At 43.9% G+C, this 17,942-nt stretch overlaps 3 protein-coding genes and 1 non-coding gene across 6 annotated transcripts in view; all 4 read left to right on the top strand.

Annotated features, from left to right (window-relative positions):
- The window catches only part of UBN2 (ubinuclein 2), a 54,288-nt gene extending 39,533 nt beyond the window's left edge, over positions 1-14,755 (top strand). Inside the window, exons 15-17 of the mRNA XM_027453562.3 lie at positions 3,282-3,528; positions 4,312-4,401; positions 5,521-14,755. Coding sequence (XP_027309363.3) covers positions 3,282-3,528; positions 4,312-4,401; positions 5,521-5,570 — 387 coding nt within the window. The 3' untranslated portion in view covers positions 5,571-14,755. The remainder of the gene's footprint in view (positions 1-3,281; positions 3,529-4,311; positions 4,402-5,520) is intronic.
- Positions 14,756-15,131: 376 nt separating this feature from the next.
- Positions 15,132-15,204, top strand: TRNAR-CCU (transfer RNA arginine (anticodon CCU)). The gene has a single exon. It is a non-coding gene; the product is annotated as a tRNA-Arg (tRNA).
- A 187-nt stretch (positions 15,205-15,391) lies between these two features.
- On the top strand, positions 15,392-15,994 carry FMC1 (formation of mitochondrial complex V assembly factor 1 homolog). The gene is made up of 2 exons (XM_027453588.3): positions 15,392-15,658; positions 15,758-15,994. Exons 1-2 carry the CDS (start codon positions 15,521-15,523, stop codon positions 15,950-15,952), a joined length of 333 nt encoding a protein of 110 aa, XP_027309389.1. The 5' UTR covers positions 15,392-15,520; the 3' UTR covers positions 15,953-15,994.
- Positions 15,995-17,187: 1,193 nt separating this feature from the next.
- Positions 17,188-17,942, top strand: part of LUC7L2 (LUC7 like 2, pre-mRNA splicing factor) — a 33,268-nt gene continuing 32,513 nt past the window's right edge. Inside the window, exon 1 of one of the 3 annotated variants that reach the window (XM_038184161.2) lies at positions 17,188-17,530. In XM_038184161.2, coding sequence (XP_038040089.1) covers positions 17,470-17,530 — 61 coding nt within the window. In that variant the 5' untranslated portion in view covers positions 17,188-17,469. The remainder of the gene's footprint in view (positions 17,531-17,942) is intronic. The other 2 variants (XM_027453576.3, XM_072035686.1) reach the window with 2 other exon arrangements.

Raw genomic sequence — 17,942 nt, 5'->3', positions numbered from 1 at the left:
ATACTGATGAAACTAGTTCACGCTAGTAAACAGGTATTTCCAGCTGATGTGAAATCCAGGGGTCAGGGTGGAAGGAATCCTTACTGTAAAAGACTGGTTGGTCTGTAGCATGAAACAGAACTCAGTTTTGTCTTTTTTTTTCTTTTTAAGAACACTACAAAAGGTGGGCTTTCTGTGGCTGTATTTTCAGGGAGTGCAGTATTGTCTTGCATTATTAGATTTCTGTATTGTGTATTTATTTATATTGATGGAGTTAACGTGTAGAGGTATCTCGGGATGTTTGTTGCCAAGCTTTGTGGTTAGTTTGCAAAACTGGAGTTCAATTGCTTGTGGTTAGAATGTAATGCAAGAAGCATTTAACATTTGCAAGGGCTTTTTTTTTTAGTATTTGTGATTAAGTATGTGTTTTATTTTGTAGGATCTAGTCAAATCGAATGAGAGGTCATTGATATATAAACTAGAAATTATTTAAGAGCTTGTGCAGAACTTTGGAGTTAAAAAGTAATATAAAACAAATATTTTGAAAATACTCTTTTTCTAAAACCTATGCAAACCTATTATTTGCCCAAAAGACAGCCTACTTTACCAAGCTGTGCTTTTTTCTTACTGGGAATGATTTAATTATTGAGAAGATTTTAGGTACTCCTCTCTTTTTATTGATCTCTCTATTGTGAAGCATGCATAACTTAAGTAAAGTTAAGAAAGGCAACATCACTGCAAATCAAAACCTTGTTCTACTGCAAACCAGAAAAGCAATGCATTTATCTGAATGGTATACATACCTATTGTTTCATGGTGGTGGTGTGTATGCAGCTTTTCATAATGCTTTATAATAATGTTTTAGCCTGATACCAGTTTTTCTTAGTACAGCTGAGTAACAGGAAGAAGATGACTTTCATGAGGCATTTCTGTGGTCTCTCAGCCTACAATACCTTAAGTCTGGTACAGTAAACGAGATGTCTAACAGGCTCTTATACAGCCTTCTCATTAATTTGGGGTAGTTTGAATGGAGAGGAAAACAAACAAAAAATCACACAGTCCATGTTCTGTGTAAGGGCCACAGAGGTATCACAAAGGGTCTACAGAAGAGCTGTGGCAGCTGTGGTGCACTTTTGGGTACTCCAGAAAGTGCCTGGAGGAAGCAAATGAGGCTGCAGCAAAAGGATTGGGAACAGAGTTTGAATCTGATGCAATTGTGGATATCCCATGGATATAGTTGCTGTGATGTGGAAGAAAATGTGAAATGGTTGTTTTAGTGCTTAAAGTTGATAGACATGGGAAACAAGTAGCATTGTGTGGATGATGAGATGAATTCTGGCAAATCATTATTTTACAGAGACGCTGATCACCTGGGGAATGAAATGCATCTTGGCAGATAGTGATGTTGAAAAGAAGGACTGGTGGGAATGTGGTAGATAATCAATTATCACAGGTGTATACTGTAATACAGTAAAAGCATTTTGGTATAATAGAAGGGGGCAAACAGCTAGAGGGACTGAGTAGCATATAATATCACCAAGTTAATTGTAACTTCATGTGTTTTTTTCCTTGACACTTCAGAAGGTACTTTGATAACCTAAAACAGTTTGGGAGAAGTGGTACAAAGATAAAATATTCAATAAGACTTTTGCTACAGTGCAGACTGAGGCTCAGTCATTGTAGTATATTCAGAAGATCAGAATCAAATTACTTCCCAGTCCAAGTACATTGAATGGGAAGAGATTTGTGATAACAGTACTTTCTTAGTCTTCCAGAATCTAATGGCTAGCTGGGTACAATGTACTGAGGAGTTACCCTTCTTAATACATTACATGAGACTGAAAGTGAATTTCCTTTCCGTTAAGGGCTTATAGATTTAATTCCTGATGCTGCTAATTAGAAGACAAGTGGTACACAAGTTGCTCATTAGAATCTCCTGGTCTGCTTACATTGAAGATCAGACTAGATGATTTTGTGTTGGTAATAAAAATGTTTGTAACTAGGAAAAGCTACATAGTGAATGGTTGTCATTTTTTGTGCATAGGCTTATTTTGAAATTAGCACTTCCAAAGGCTAAAGAGAATAACCATGTATGTTCTTATAAAGTCTTTCATCCATGGTTTTCTACTTGTGGGATGGAGAATGTCTTAGAAGCTGTCATTCCTAAGATGACATGACATATGAATACTTATTATGAACATCTGATCTGTAGTTGCTTAAATTTACAGGGATATGATTTTAAAATGTCTTAAGCAGCAACCTTTCTTTAGCAGCTTTCATCTAAACATCTTAAGACCGAACCTGGTAATAGAAAATTTTTCTCACTGAGAGTTTTTATCACTTTGTTTCTGTAAGCTAATACTATAGAATTCAATGAGATTTCATTTTCACTTTGAGCTCAGGTATTCATTAAAATTAGTTTTGGTTTTGTTTTTTAGTTAAGACTTGCATGTCGAAATGCACAGGCTTGGAGTCCTGTTCAGTCTCTGAATCGTAATAGCTCAAATATCTGTAAAATATAAGCTTGAATCTGGTTTAAAATGCTTTCTATACTTCCTCTTTTGTGATAGATAATTAGAGAATTGAACATTACCATACAGAATTACTGCATGTTTAGTGAATGGAAGTGTTAAATAGGAATGAGCAGGACAGCTGCTAATTACAAAGGAATTGATGTAATTTGGGAGCTGTTGTAGCTAAAATATTCTGGCTTAATCTCACATTTTCTTAAACTACAGTGAAATTAACTTGCGACTTATGTAGGGTGGTGAGAATTTTCCTTCCTTGCCTGTTGTTGTAACGCATGCACGTGTGTTTTCGTATGAACACCTACCTGTGTGTGTATATATGTCTGCATCTCGGTAACTTAAATTTTGTCCTTTGAAGTGTGGTGGTTCTTAAGTAAGTTCTTAAGTACAAATTTGAGATTTCAGAAATCCTTACTTCTAAGTAACTTTAGAAATAGTTAGCATTGTGTTAAGACCCATATTTCGAGAGGGGAGAGTAACGTGCTTCTAAAGAACTTCAGATCTGCATGGGATAATTTAAAGGAATTTACCTGTGAGGCTGACAAGAAAAACAAGATAGATGAACCATGCTGTCACATGTGAACGTGAGATATAACTGTGCTTGTTGAGCAGACAAACAGTGGGAACTGATCCTAGGTGGATAAGTAGTATTTATTAATATTGTAATGTCCTTTTTAACAGGACCACACTTAACAGTAAATAGCTGATTCTTATCTCCTTAGAGGATAATACTCAAAGCTTTAAAATCTTGAAGTACTACTTTTCTCTGTACAGTCAACAGCAGGAGCATCATTACTGGCTAACGCCTCACCTCTGACGCTCATGGCATCACCCCTGTCCGTAACCAGTCAGAATGTGACGTCTGCACCATTAACTCCTTTCGGGATGCTGGGTGGCCTTGTTCCTGTGACCGTGCCCTTCCAGTTTCCCTTGGAGCTGCTTGGCTTTGGGACGGACACAGCTGGAGTGACAACCACCTCGGGATCTACCTCAGCGGCTTTCCACCACAGCCTAACTCAGAGTGAGTGGAATTCCTCATCACACTATGCTGTAGGGAAAGATGCTTGCTTGCTGAATGTGGAAATTAAGAAGGGAAGCCATTCAGTTCTGAGACACTTAGATTTGGTTCATGAAAGTCCCTAAAGGAGAGTAAATGTGACTTCTCTGTTAAAACTTTATGTAATTATCCAGATGTTATGAATCACCTTTGACAGATGATTAACTTCACTGTTAAATTCATAATATATAGCTGCTTTTGTACATGCATTTTTGGGTTAACTTCTTCCTCTATCTTCAAAAAGAAATGCACCTTAAGACTTTCTCGATTTCACCATACAGATATGAGACTTAATACTGTGATTCATCAAAATATCCTTTGCTCAGTAATGGCTTAGATACTCTGATACCAAACCATTTTCTTACAGGAGGGCATCAATCTAGGTGGGATTTATTATTTGCAATTGCTTAAAAGAATTTCTTTAAGCTTTTAATCTGTAGCAATTTTGGCCTTTCTGCCAAATGAACTAGTATGAAGAGTTGCATCCCAATAGTAACGCATGATCCTGGTTCTGACTTTTGATTAACCATATCTGAACAGGTCTGTTTTTATTGACTTGTATACCAGCCATTAGAATCCTATCAGGTATTATTTTTTGTTGCTGTTGAGATGTCTTCAGAAATCTGGGCAAATTATCATGTTATGATAGCTTTAATTTTAAAAATAAAAGCTTCCTATTTTGCTAAGGCTGCCATGGTTCTTAAGATTTATTTTCCATCTTTGTTTTTCTCCTCCTTTTTACCCCAGACTTACTGAAGGGTTTACAGCCAGGTGCTCAGCACGCAGCAACGCTGTCTCACTCACCTCTGCCTGCTCACTTGCAGCAAGCTTACACAGGTAAAGATACATTTCTCTTACTACTTTTATAACTTAACAGATTTATGCCCTAGACTGAAATGAAACATACACCAAATTTGAAATTGGTTTAGAGAAGACAAAACAGGAACAAGCTTTGGTAGCAGTGGACAGTGCACATTCTATTATAGCAGTATTTTTGGAACCCAAACACATGTAGAAAAACAACATTCAATGCCAGAAACTAAAAAGCTCAAAAATCTCAATATAATAAAATATTTTATTATAGCAGTTTGAGAAACGTAAGCATTCAAATTCAGCCAATAGAAGAAAAGGACTGCTACATACTAGATACTGGCATGATTTTTGCAGACTGTATAGTCTATACTGGGAGGAAAACGGATTGTTTTTTCCACTACATTTTAATATCTCAGCTTTCAACTAGAAGCCTCTTCATGATTCTTGCAGTTGGGTATGCATGTGTGAATAAATGTAATAGTTTTGTAGTGGAAGACCAATCTTCTCTGGGAATCATGCTTTAAGTGACATATTTTTGATCGAAAGGAGTAACTTGAAGTATAAGACCTTTATATGTTTGTAAAGCTTAGAGCTGAAAAACTATCGTAAAATTATAGAAGGTGGCGGAGTGTGCTCCTTTATTTGCCAGTAAAGGGAACACAAAAGGTGGCAGTGACACGGTGGATTCTTTATACTGAATTTGCAGTACTTGGCTCCAGAACCAGGGCAGTGTTGTAAGTGGCTGTGAAAACAAACTAATCACTCCTGTGATATCAACCTTGGTTTCTTTTGTCAGTGAGTACCGTGGGTGGGCTTAAAATTCTCACAAAGTTAAAACTTCTAAAGAAAAGATTGATTTTTTTGTTTTGTTTTTGTAGTATCACAGGTTGCAACTTAAAATACCATGTCTCTAAACATCTTGGTGTAAAGCTTGGTGTCTCTGGTTTCATCAGTCCTATTAAAAAAAAAAACAAAAAAAAACAACTATTGAAAATATGTAAAGTCCAACATGATATAAAGACAATGCATTTTCTGATGATGCTAAGGATGAATGTTCCAAGTATGTCTTTTATTTTGTAAGTTACAAAATAAGTTTGTTCATGTTTTTATTCTTCCTCTTCTTTTCCTGTTTCTAAATTGCAGATGGAGGCCAAAGTAAAGGGGACACTAAGTTACAGCGGAAAAACCAGTGACTTCTAGACAAGCAAGGGAGCTGAAGCAGTTCTGGTTGGCTGACAGAATCTGCCCAGTTGGGAAAGTGCTTATTGTCACAGGGCTGCTGTTTCTGTCGATGTTTACATATTCTGATCCCAAGCACTGTGGTGAGAGGAAGAAGAAAACGAAAACAATACTTGATCAAAGAGAGAAGGAAAAGGGGGACTGGTGCTCCTGGTCATGCAGACTGGTCATAGTTTGATCTTGCCTAAAGAAACAAACATTTTTTCATCTGTTCTGATTGGCTTTTAAAAGAAATTGATTGTCAAACCCACAGCAGCACAAACATTTTTTTCTGGGTAATATCCAATAAAAAGTTGAAAGCGTGAGAGGAGCTAGAATAGGTCTCTCCATCCATTGGGTGAGGTGGAATCATCTACTTCACAAGTTCCTGAAGTGCCCCGTATAAGATCATATGTAGGTCCTGAGTGTACCGTGTGGTTGTGGACCAAAGGTTATATAGATTAGAAGTGGTGCTGGGGTACTTTGTTGTATTTAAAACCTTACAGAAATGCAGTTTGTGATGTGGGCATTTTTTCAGCTTTACAAGGCTCTTTGGCGATAGAGAGCCTATGGATGTATGCAGTCTCATTGGTTCCAGAGAGCTATCTTCAAAAACAAATCTCCTGGTACATGAGATGTGAGAGACAGGCTACTGGGAAACCCTTTGCTCCTTGTTTATTTTTTATTTTTTTTTTAACATGACTTACATAGGGAGGAAGGGTGTGTGGAAAATTTTCATCATACATAAAAAGGAAACCAACATTTTATTGGTCACACTAGCATTTCTTTCCCACATCCTTTTTTTTTTTTTTTTTTGAAGGCATTCTAGGACTCTTTCAGTCCCTCCATTTGTTTTCCTTTCCCTTGTGCTTATCTGCTACTGACATTAAGTAATGTTCTATCACATCTTTCATAAAATACAGTTAATTCTTTACCCATTCTAGATCTTCCTCATCTGTCATGTAACTCCTCCCAAAAGCCATGCATTATCCTGATTTGCTAGTAAAAGAAAGCTGAATGTGACTTACTCCAGAGCCAGGTTAATACTGCTTCAGGCATTAGCCAAAGAGGAGTCGTTCAAAAGCGACCAGAGGTGCCTTCTCTTCTGGGGCTGAATGGATCGTCTCCAGCATTTCCAGCCCCTGCTGGCCTGGAGAGTTTCCAACCTGAACTCTTCCTTTCACAGTAGCACAAAACTGCGAAGCTGGCTATTTTTTTATAGCAATACATGGACTGGTTCATTTGTAAGGTTAGGAAGTATCCAGCACATGTTGCACTTTTGACACTAGGACAGAACTTTGCTGTAGAATCCCTTGCGCTGTTAGATAAAAGATGAGAGTGACAGAAACTGAAATAAATCCTAGGGGAAAGACGCAACTAAAATTATATGATGCCCTTCTCCTTCAACCCTGAAACATTCCTGATCAGAGATGCTGAAATTCCTACTAGCTAGTCTTTCCAGTAGTTTGAGGTGGGTTTGAACCAGTGATTACTGGTCATCTCATCTTCCAGAGATACCTTGACCATGGATAATGAATCTTCAGTGTTTTTGCTAGATTAACTTATAGCTTTCAGGTTACTTTTACATGTGACTTATTTTTCTTAGACCAGAGAACAATTTCTTTTCTATTTAGAGCTCATTTTAATTTTATATAAATATATATATATATACATGAATCTAAAATAATATATATTGTGTATTTAGTATAAAGATGTTGGGTTGAGCTCAGCAATAAATGTTTTTGCACAACACTTCTGTGAAAGACACATTGAATTAAAATAAGATTCATTAGTTCATGAATTTCACTCCATAGCATCAGCTAATTAGATGCCTTTTAGCTAATGCTAATGTTTTGTATGTGGCATGTTGATTAGATAAGCTTGCATCTTAGTCAAGGTTATTTAGAGTTGAAACATACAGCTACATAGACTCTTGCATTCCTACTAATGTGCAAATTCTATTGAACATTAAGTACCACAACCTATTTAGATTGCAAGCCTTATCTGATTTTTCTTTTTCTCCAGGAAGGGTTGAAGGAAGAAAACTTTTTTTTGAGGCCTAAGAGAACGTTGATTTTTTTTCTGACTTGTCAAACCTGATACTTTTTAACAACCTGTGTAGCTAAGGGAGTTGCAGTAGTTGAGCCATCAAGCAGCAATATATTAAAAACAAAACACACAGAATAACCCACCAAAAAAAAAAAACGTCCTAAGAGTTCTACCTCTTCTGTGTTTTCTTCATCAAAGCATCTCATCCAAATTTACATCTCTCGTCTTCATAGTTGCTAAATGAAACTTCAATTGGGAGACTTGTGGCCCTTTATAATAACAGCACAAACTTTCTTTTCAACATCCCTCCCTCTCTTTCTGCAGGTATGACACACCTTCAGTTAAGGGATATCCTCTCCAAACCTTGAGGATAGAAAGTAGTCCTGTCTGTATGGCCTATTGAACTTCTCAGTTTTTGGAAACAAGTAAACTGATACTGATGGTGAGAATTAAGATGACCACACAGTCTTCATGCCAGTTCAGACAGTCCCCTAGAGGGTAACTGCCTTCAGTCATTATACTGCCGAGCTGCTTTGGAATCAGCAACATAGTGATGAAGGGGTCGGTGTTGCCTTTTCCCTATTCTGTGTTAAACCTATCAAGGCCAAATTAAAGGGAATAATAGGGTGGCTCCCAGAGACATTTTTGGTTAGCACAAACAGGATGGGGAAGTGAAAATTTTCTGCAATGTCCAAATGCAAAACTAGGTTAATGTTTTACTATATTCTGCATAGCAGCTCTCCTAGAGACATTTCCCCCCAGTTTTTTACTACTTTTTAAGGGCCTCTGATAATAAATAAACTGTAGTTGTACATACTAAGTAACCCTCAGTATTCACAAGCAATAAGAAAGCCAAGTAGAGCTGTCTTTTCCAGGCAGCAGGGCTGAACTCAGTTTGGGGTCTGTGTATGAGCTAGCATGTCAAGCTCACTGAAAGCCCCAAACGAATGCAAGCAATAATTTCACACACAGGTCTTAGATGTTAAAACCCTCTGAGTAATATTTTCTGCTACATGATCCAAAGTTCCCAAAGTCATGGTAGCTATTGTAAATCCTTTTGAGACACTTGCAAAGTAAGAAGGAAGGCGTCAGGCCACATGAAAAACAGGCTGCAAAATTTCTGATACCTTGGACTGTAACTGCAGTGTTCTCCTACTCCAAGATGGCCTAAATCAGTTTGTCCAGCCTTCTCTGATGATTCAAGATACGAGTCACAAGTGTGGATGCTGTGGGTTTCACATCTGTTTTCTGCTAATCAGAAGTAACTTTTAATTACTTGGGTTCTACTTCTTGTTTGAATCCAATCAAAGTTGTCTGATGCACAGAATTGGGGGTGGGACAGGTGCCAAGAGCCTGTTTCCTTCCTCAGTCCCATCACCTGACCCTTCCTCCACACTCCTCCTCCACTTGGTGCAAGACCCTTGAGGACATGAAAACAGAAATCCTGCAACTCTCCCAAGCTGCCATCAGTTGTGTGAACCATTAACCCTCTGGGAGTCATCTTGGACTCCGACTAACTTTATCACATTTGCTGCTACATTCATAAAATGAACTTTTAGCTGTATTTATTAGCAAATTTTAATCTAGTTTACAGTTTGTTTGGTTTTCTTTTGAGTAGTTTTTGCCCACAGATGAATTAGAAGTATTGGGGTGTTTGGGTTGTTTTTTTTTTTGTTGTTTTTTGTTTTTTTTGAGTGAATTGCTAAAGGCACAGTGGTCCCTCTCCTGTTTTTGTTTTGCTTTTTTTGCAGATGGAATTGCAGGAAAACCTGCAGTCAGGCTAAGCTGTGGAAGGCTTCCTCCCACACCTATCTTTAATCTTTTGCTGAATTAGGGGGAAATCACTAAAGGGACACTTGCTTTTTGTTTGTTTCATAAAATTATCCAGAAAGTGAAAGCAGTAGGTAAATGACTGATTAATTAACACTTTATGCAATTTTAATTTTATAGAAATTAAAAAGTTGGTAGCTTTTTGATTGGTCCTAGCTCTGGTGAAATGGCTGTTACCCTCCATGACTTACTTGATTCAGGCCTTTGTCCTTTGTTTAAGTGCCTTTTTTTATTTTATTTCCCTACCCTCTTAAACTGTTCTCAGAGATCCTGAAGTGCTGGAAGGCATTTTGGAGGAAAATCTTAAGCTTGCCAAGATAGATGGCTTTATGCTGTTATACTATTTTTCCCTTTTGTAAAAAAGAAAAAAAAAAAGTGTGTAATGTATGTGACTTCATTCATAGCTGCTGTACCATGGCGTTGGTTCTGTATGCTTGTGTGCTTTCTTTCTCTCACGCTCACACATGTGTGCGCACACGTACATACACAGCAATATTCCCGAGAATCCCATAACCGTGTTCATCCTCCTACCTTCTGCTGGCGCTGTTAAACATTTGCATACAAAAGGGGAACATTTGGGCAAAGGTGGCAGTACAATAAAAGCGTGCGTGTGTGAATGTGTAAATGTGTGTGAGAGAAAGGAAGTGGCTAATGAGATTGAAACTTGTTATATTTTTCTCTGGAGGTTTTAAATTTGGGTCTTAATTCACAAGTACAACTGACAACGTTAAATACCGGACCGCTTCACACTATTACTGAACTTGAGGCAAAGATGTGTGGCTAACCTAACTGAAAGAAGTGGGGAAAGAAGAAGGTTAAAATAGCTTGTAACAGTTTTGAGTTGAGATGAACTGCAAGGAATCTTGTGTATGGCTAGCCATGTCTGCGTGGTGCTGGTTATTGCAAGAATTCTTAACATTTACCAAAGTTGTCACTTCCTACCGGGCATCACGTGTGAGAAGGAACTTGGTATAAACTGCAAGAATGCAGCTGCTCTTTGAAGTTAAACCTGACTATACTTCACAAGCTGCCTAAATCATTCACCTTTGAGTACTTTTCTCGCTGTACTTTTTCTTGCTGAGATTTCATTAATGGTTTGTTCTCTTAAAATAATGAACAGTAAGTTCGTGTATTGTTGGCTGCAAGTGAACACTCAAATAGTGTCTGTGCTTGTTTGCTTGTCCTTTGACAGAATCAGTGATCTGCAATAGATCTTCTAGTGATTTTAACTATTCTGTGCTGAGGATACATCTGACTTACTATTATTATAAACATGCATATCTGAAATTAGCAATTCATTTCTAAACTTAAGGTAACGTGAGCATCACTAGACTGTGCTTGTTCCGTGATGCTTCCACTGGGGGAGACCTGATTTTGAGTTGCAATATGAAAAGGAAGTGTTTTACCTTCTCTTTTCAGAAACCAGAGTAGGAATGGCTAGAAGAGTCCTTCATACTTAAGTGGAGAGCCCATCTAGAGAGCCAACAGTAAGATACCAAATGCAACATGTTCCTGTGGCAGAAAATAGCCTAACTGCTATTCCAGTTATCACGTTCAAATGAACCTGTTGAAATGAGGCCATTGGTAGATTTCTTTTACCAATCTAACAGTGCTGGGGATAGTACTATTGCTGGTAGCTTGGTCAGTTGGAGTGAGAGCGCACCCTAATCTGCCTTAGGTGAGTGTGAGAGTTATTCTGTAGTTATCCACATCCACCCGTGGCAGTGACTTGAGGTGACTGGGCTCTTCTGTTGCTGTTCAGTCTCTTTCAGGCATGTGTGCTCTTTATTCTAAGCCTATCTGAAAGATTGGAAGTCTACAGCTGGCACTGCTGGTTGACTGTTGTGGTGTTTTTAACACCTGTGGCTGTTCTGAAAATCACCATCAGTCTGCTGCTGCTTAAAAAATCACTGCCACAATAAGCAGCCAGAAATAGCCTGGCTTAGCCACTGGAAATATAACCAAGCCTTGTTGGGGAATGCTCTGGTTGTGGAGAAGTCTGGTGTGGCTCCATCATCCTTTTTCTGTGACCCAATGATTCCTTGCTGCTGTAATAGCCTTTTGGGGCTGCAGGAAGCCCCGCTGCTGCTATGTGTTATGCTGAGAGATCAGCATGGCCTGGAATTGGGGATGCACAAAAGATTCCCTATGGCCATTTTTGCACACTCCTCGTAAGTGACACTGTGCTGATCTTGTCAGTTGTCAGTAGTGGAGGATATAGGTCTGTTGTTTTGTAGACATTCTTTGACAGCTATAATTCTATAGAGCAACTCTGGAAAAAAAAAAAAAAATCACACATCATGTTTTGTATCTAGAAGTGAATTTCAGCCTCTTCCCTTGCCATGTCTCCTCCTGTTCATTTAGTAACCATTAACTAACAAGTTTTTCTTTATGCTGAAGTAATCCAAAACAAGCAGTGCACATTGCCTTCTATCATGCTTATTACTAAAGGTGGTTTTTTTTGGCCCAGCAGCATGTGCAGATGTATTTCTTGAACAGATTCGGTTACATTTGTCACTGTCCAGTACCAACAGAAAAAGGCAAGAGAATCAACCCAAACCAGTCAGGAGATACCACTGCTGCAGGCCAAACCAAGTAGCTGCTGAGGCAGCCAGAGCTGCTTTGAGACTTCTCAGATTTCACCAGTGGAATGGGAGGTGGGGGAAGAAACTTTCTTGTGTTCTCAGCTTTCTCCAGATAAGGCCTTAGTTTGATTAGTAGTCACTAATATCAACTATGCAGATAAGTATTCTTTACATGTCTCAGTGTTACATGCATTCCTTCCCTCAGCTACCCTGTTAATACATGTTGAAGTTTTACCCAAAGAAAATTGAATATTTTTTGAATGTCTGTACTGCAGAACTCTTTTTGCTACAGTGAAGAAAGAAGTTTGTATTTCAAAAAAGAAACCCTTTTGCTGGTGCAACACCTAGTGTCAAGTGTCATGAAGTTGCTTCAAGAGGGAAGCTAAAATCACCTCTTGTGACAAGTCTTAGTCTGAGAGCTTTCAGAATATTCAGCTCTCAAAATTGGTTTAAAGAAGCCGCAGCAATGTTGTTTTTTTAATGTACTGATTGGATTTGGGGAGAAGCTAATGAGATCCTGTGTTTCCTTCCAATATCAGAAGTAAATCAATTCCTCACTTAAATGAAGTTGCTTCTAAACAAGAGGAGGTATCAGCTACCCGGTAGCTGGATCTTCAAATAAAAGCTAATTTGTGATTCCCCGGGTATTTCTCGCTGATCTTTAGTCTTGTATGTAACTACAAATAACAATTTAGCTCAGAGGTGAGAACTGTAGTGTGTGTTTTATTGCCAGTAATTCCATCATGTAGCAATTAGTACCATGTTCTTGCATAGTTCTCAAGGTCCCTGTTGGAAATAGATGGAGAAATATTTTTGGACTACTGTTTAAAGAAAAAAATTTACGAAAATCATTAATGCTATTTTCCCCAAAAAGTCTACTGAGCAGCGTTATATTTTAGCCGTTAAACTGTAGTACCCTTGTTCTGTGATTTGTCTCTTGTAGTCTTCTTTTTACTGAGGGTTAGAAGCATTTTGTGAGTAATCCTTAAAATGTTGGTATTTTCTAGCTTAAAGTCAGGTGCTTATAATAAAAGGCCATCTGTGATTGTAACGTCTGATGATACAAAAGCACTATGTTAAGAATATTTCATTGAAAATACAGGTGTGGATTATAAGGCCCTTCAGTTCTGCCTGGTAACGAGGCTTAGTCAAGAGCAGAGCTTCCACATCAATTCCTGCCCACCCAGCCAAGGGCAGTGGGGGTCCTCCCACAGACAGGTTTGGCCTCTGTATCCTTTGTTGTCACATTTGGCGTATATATTTTTAGCAACTTTGGATATAACCAGCTTAACCCTACCTGACTTGCTGATCCCCAGGAGAATGAAGGAGGCTATGTAAAGTGAACAGCCGAGAAACCAGTGGGCTGAGGGTTTTCCTGCCCTGCTCTGTGTAGCTTGGAGCAGTCAGTCAGTTGCCTGAGCATTTTGTTTCAAGCAAAACTAGCGCCCTTTGTAGTCCTCTTCTTCAAAGGAACACAGCTACTAAGAGATGGCAAACCTCTTTGAGTTGGTGACTCCTGTGATGCTCTACTCAGTCCCACGTGAATTTGTATCAGGTCACCTTCCTCCTTTTATTACTTCCGTATTTCGGATCATAGGGCTTAGTGACAGAGGATCCTAACAGCCACGTGCTTACCTGGTGAGCTCTCCAGAGAAACTCCCCTGCGAAATGCTCCCCTCTTGTGACAGCAAGCCTGAACAACCAAATGCAGCTACATTTGGGTGATTAGCACCACTTTCATTTGGATTTTAGGGAGGCGTGTTCCACTAACTTCAAGGGATACTGTGTTTTTAAATGTGTGATTTCCTTCCTCTCTCCTTATAAAACTGGACCTGAACACAAATTTTGAGTTGTTGCTTTTTTTTTTTTTTTTTTTGGTAATAATCTCAGGACCTGAAAGATTGTAGCATTTAGTGTGTCTTAAAAATGATGTACTGTACCAGCCATGGATTTTGTAAATACACCTGTCTCCCTTTTTTGTATTTTAATTTTTTTTAAGTGTGTAAGGCTCTTTGCCAGAGGAACTGGTGCCTGCTTAATTTCCATCCTGAACTGAAGCAGGAAAAAGAAGAAGCTGCTGCCACAAAAGCCTGCATCAGTTCCAAATGTGTATACTGTTCTGGTCAGTTTAATGGCTGTTAGTCCTTAGTATTATTTTTTTATTTTAATTGGGAAGCTGGTTTGTTCCCCTGCACATTCCCAGTTGTGGCTAGCAGAGCCCTATCAGGGAGACTATAAATCTCTTGTGTGTGACTACTTGATGTTTTCACTCCTTCCAGATACTCAGGTTCACCACCCCTGAGACGTCTGATGTTCTCAGAAGTCAGGGCTGTTGGCCCTCTGCAAGAAGAGCTGGAGCACGTTTTTTGCTTTTTCAGTGCTTTGTTCCAACCAGTAATGGGGCTTGTGTCCTATGAACCTTGCAGATGCCACCAGCTTCACCACCTGTTCCTGGAGGGGCTTTCCCTCTTTTTCTTCTGCTTTCCTGAAAGGAGTGCAAAGATTTTTTTGGCAGCAGTTTTGCTCTGGGATCCACGTTTAAACAGCAGACCCCTGTTCTGCAGTAGGAGCCTTACGCAACTGGGTGTAGCTGTTCCCTGTCCGTAATGGCGACAGGCTTTTTTCATGAGTGTACTTTTCTTTTTTTTTATGTCATGTGTCTGTGCTGTATTAAATAAAGAGGAATGTACATATTAGCCCTGTCTGTGTTATTTCTCACAAAAAATAAAGATGTGGTTGGGGATGTTGGGGGGGGGGAGATCGTTTCTCTTTGTTGTTAAATTGGATGGGGGGGAACGGTTGCTGCAGCTTCCTTCAGCTGAGGCAACCCCGAAGCAAGGGCAGCACTTCCAAAGTGGTTTATCAGGAGGGGACCGTCCCTCCGGAGGCCGTTATTTCGAGGCCCGGCCGTGCCCTCCTTGCCTGGCCCTGCCCTGCCGGCTCATGGCGGCCGCCATTTCCCTGCTCCCCGCTGGCGGGCGGCGGGAGGCGGGCGGGAGGCACCGCCCAGCGAAGGAGCGAGGGGCGGGGAGGTGGCAGAAGTAGCACCGCCGCGAAGCATTCTCCGCGGCAGCCCCAGTGGCCTAATGGATAAGGCATTGGCCTCCTAAGCCAGGGATTGTGGGTTCGAGTCCCATCTGGGGTGGACTTTTTTTTTTACCCTTTTTTTAAAAATTACTTTAAATTTTATTTATTTATATTTTTTTTCAATTAAAAAAAAATATTTTTTTTTTTTCTGCGTCCAAAACGCAGACCCCGAAGCCCCCGCGACGGGGCGGTCGGGCGTTGCCCGGGACTTTCGTTGCACGAAGCCTCCCCGAGCACCGCCGCTCTCCCCTCCCCGCCCAGCAGGCGGCCGGGGCCCGGCCTCGCCGCTCTCCCCCGGCCGCTCGGGGGAGCGGGGAATCGGGGGATCGGGGGCGGGCCGCGATCGCTCCGCTCGGCGCTCCGCAGCCGTGGAGATGGCGGCGCTGGGGTCCCCGCTGCGCACCCTCCGCGGGCTCCTCCGCGAGCTGCGGCTGGCGAGCGGCCCTCCCGGCCGGCCCTACCGGGACACGGCCGCCTACCGGCACCTCCTGGCGGCCTTCCGCGCTCACCGGGTACGGCGGCGGCCGCCGCGGCTCCCCCCCCCCCCTTTCTCCCGGCGGCGGCGTGAGGTGAACTTCGCCTCTTTTTACATTGTCGCCTCCTCTCCGCAGGTCACCAGCGAGAAGCTGTGCCGGGCCCAGCAGGAGCTGCACTTCCAGGCCGCCACCTACCTGTGCCTGCTGCGCAGCGTGCGGCACCTGGCCGCCCTGCACCACGAGTACCACGGCCGGGGGGAGCGCTCGCCCGAGGAGGTGGCCGGGCTGGTGGGCTTCCGCCTGCCCCAGCAGCCCGGGGGCAAGGGCTGAGGCGGCCCCAATAAACGAGCCCCCGGAGGGGAGGCCCCGCTGGCTTGGTGTGGCGTGGTGCTTTGCTGTCAGCGGGTGTGGGGGTAACGGGGAGAAACGGGGAATCCGCTCCCCAAGGTTATCGGGGGTACCTGAGCTGCCTCTGGGTGCCCGGTGTGACAGGCGGCCGCAGGGAACGAGGGGGGTGCCTATAACGGGAAATCAGGCCAAAAACCTCACTGCTGAGATCTCATGAGGAGTTACAACTGTGTTTTCTTGCCCTAAATCTGTAGGTGAAATTTGCCCGTTTTCTGCAGGGTTTTCCTGCCATAGTCTGTACATTGGGAATTTTCCAATGGAAAAGGAAAGGCCCAAATTCCAATTCCTATTTCCAAAGGAAAGGCCCTTTCTTTGAAGCAGCAGAAGGTTTTGTGAGTGCTGCTGGAGCACTTCCCACCCTGAAGATTTTCATCCATGGCAGTGACCTAGTGATAACTCAAAATACTGCCACCTAATGAGCTGCAGCTTTCTGAATGTCTTGGCGGGGTTGACATTCAGACTAGGCCTTTTGTGCCTGTTTCACTGAGAATCCTGGAGCAGCTTCATTTATGAGTGAAATGACGCCTGCCAGTTAAACCAGATGTGTGAGCTGGATGACAATGAGTTATATATAGTCCCTGCAACAATGCTGTTTTATTGCCCCGCAACCCGGAACAGCAAGTTTATTTCTATAAGAAACACGGGCTTCAACTCTCAGAAGAGGCTTGTTCTGTGCACGATGCATAAGAAACCTGCACCAGGGGTGGCTGACAGGGGCTCTAAACGCCAGGCTGGGCTGTAACCGCGGGAGGAGCTTAATAAAGAGCCACCAACAAAAGCGCGCTCGGCTGGGCTTTGCCAGGAGGGAGGACAAAGCGCTGTCAGAAACACTGCGAGCCGAACCGCTTCCCCCCAGCCCCCGCTGGCCTCCCCCGTTAGTGCCCGGCAGCCCAGCGAGGGCGGCGGGCGGGCGGAGCGGCCCCTCAGGGCCGGGGGGGGGGGGGGCGGCGGGCGGCGCGGAGCGCGGCCCCCTAAGATGGCGGCGGGGCGCCCGGAGCGGTCCCCGCGGGGGCCTCCCCGCCAATCCCCGCGCCGCGCGTCGCGGCCAATGGGCGGGCGCCGAGCGCTCGGCGGCGCTGACGTCCGCGCGGGGGCTGGGGGAGGGGGCGGGGCGGGGCGCGTGCGCGCGGGTTTCCGTTAGCGCCGGCGCGCGCGCGTGGCAGGCGGGAGGAGCGGCGGGGGGAGGGGAGGCGGCGGCACCGAGCCGGGCGCGGGGCAGAGGCTCCCCCGCTCCGCTCCGCTCCGCCCTCCGTGGCAGCGCCCGCTGCCCTCGCTGCCCTCCGCGTCCCCCCCGCGCCCTCGGCGGGGAAGCAGGGCTCCGCCCGGGCCCGCGCGGTGACGCGCAGGGGGAGGGCCTCGGGCCGCGCCGCGCCTCGGGCCTTGTAGGCCGCAGTCGGCGTGAGGCGGCCGGGCCGGGCCGGGCCCCCGCCGCGCTCAAGATGTCGGCGCAGGCCCAGATGCGCGCCATGCTGGACCAGCTGATGGGCACGTCCCGGGACGGTAAGCGCCCCCCGGCCGCGGCCGCGCTCGGAGCCGGGGCGGGGGCCGGGAGGGGGCCCGAGGAGCCGCCGCCGCCGTTGTCCGCCCGCCCTAGGAGCGGGCCCGGGGCCCCGCGGGGGCGATGCGGCCGCCGCTGCTCTGGAGGCCCGGCCCGGCCGCCGAGCGCTGCCTGCGGGGCCCCCGGAGAAGCGGAACCGCGCCGCGGCACGGCCCGGCCGCGTGGCTCGGCCCCGCGGGGAGCAGCGGGCGGCCCCGGCCGGGCGGGGGGGGCGCAGGCTGCACAGCCCCAGCCCCCCTTCCTGCGGCCGAGCAGGGCTCTCGTGTCGCTAGGGCTGTCTGAAGTCTGACCCAAACCATCATTTCGGCCGGCTGGGTGGGTCTGCCCGCCGCTCTCTGAAAAGCAGGGTTTAGG

Source organism: Anas platyrhynchos, chromosome 1 (assembly GCF_047663525.1).
Source record: "Anas platyrhynchos isolate ZD024472 breed Pekin duck chromosome 1, IASCAAS_PekinDuck_T2T, whole genome shotgun sequence".
In the NCBI taxonomy this organism is placed as follows: Eukaryota; Metazoa; Chordata; class Aves; order Anseriformes; family Anatidae; genus Anas; species Anas platyrhynchos.
This window is presented reverse-complemented; position numbering and strand designations above follow the sequence as displayed.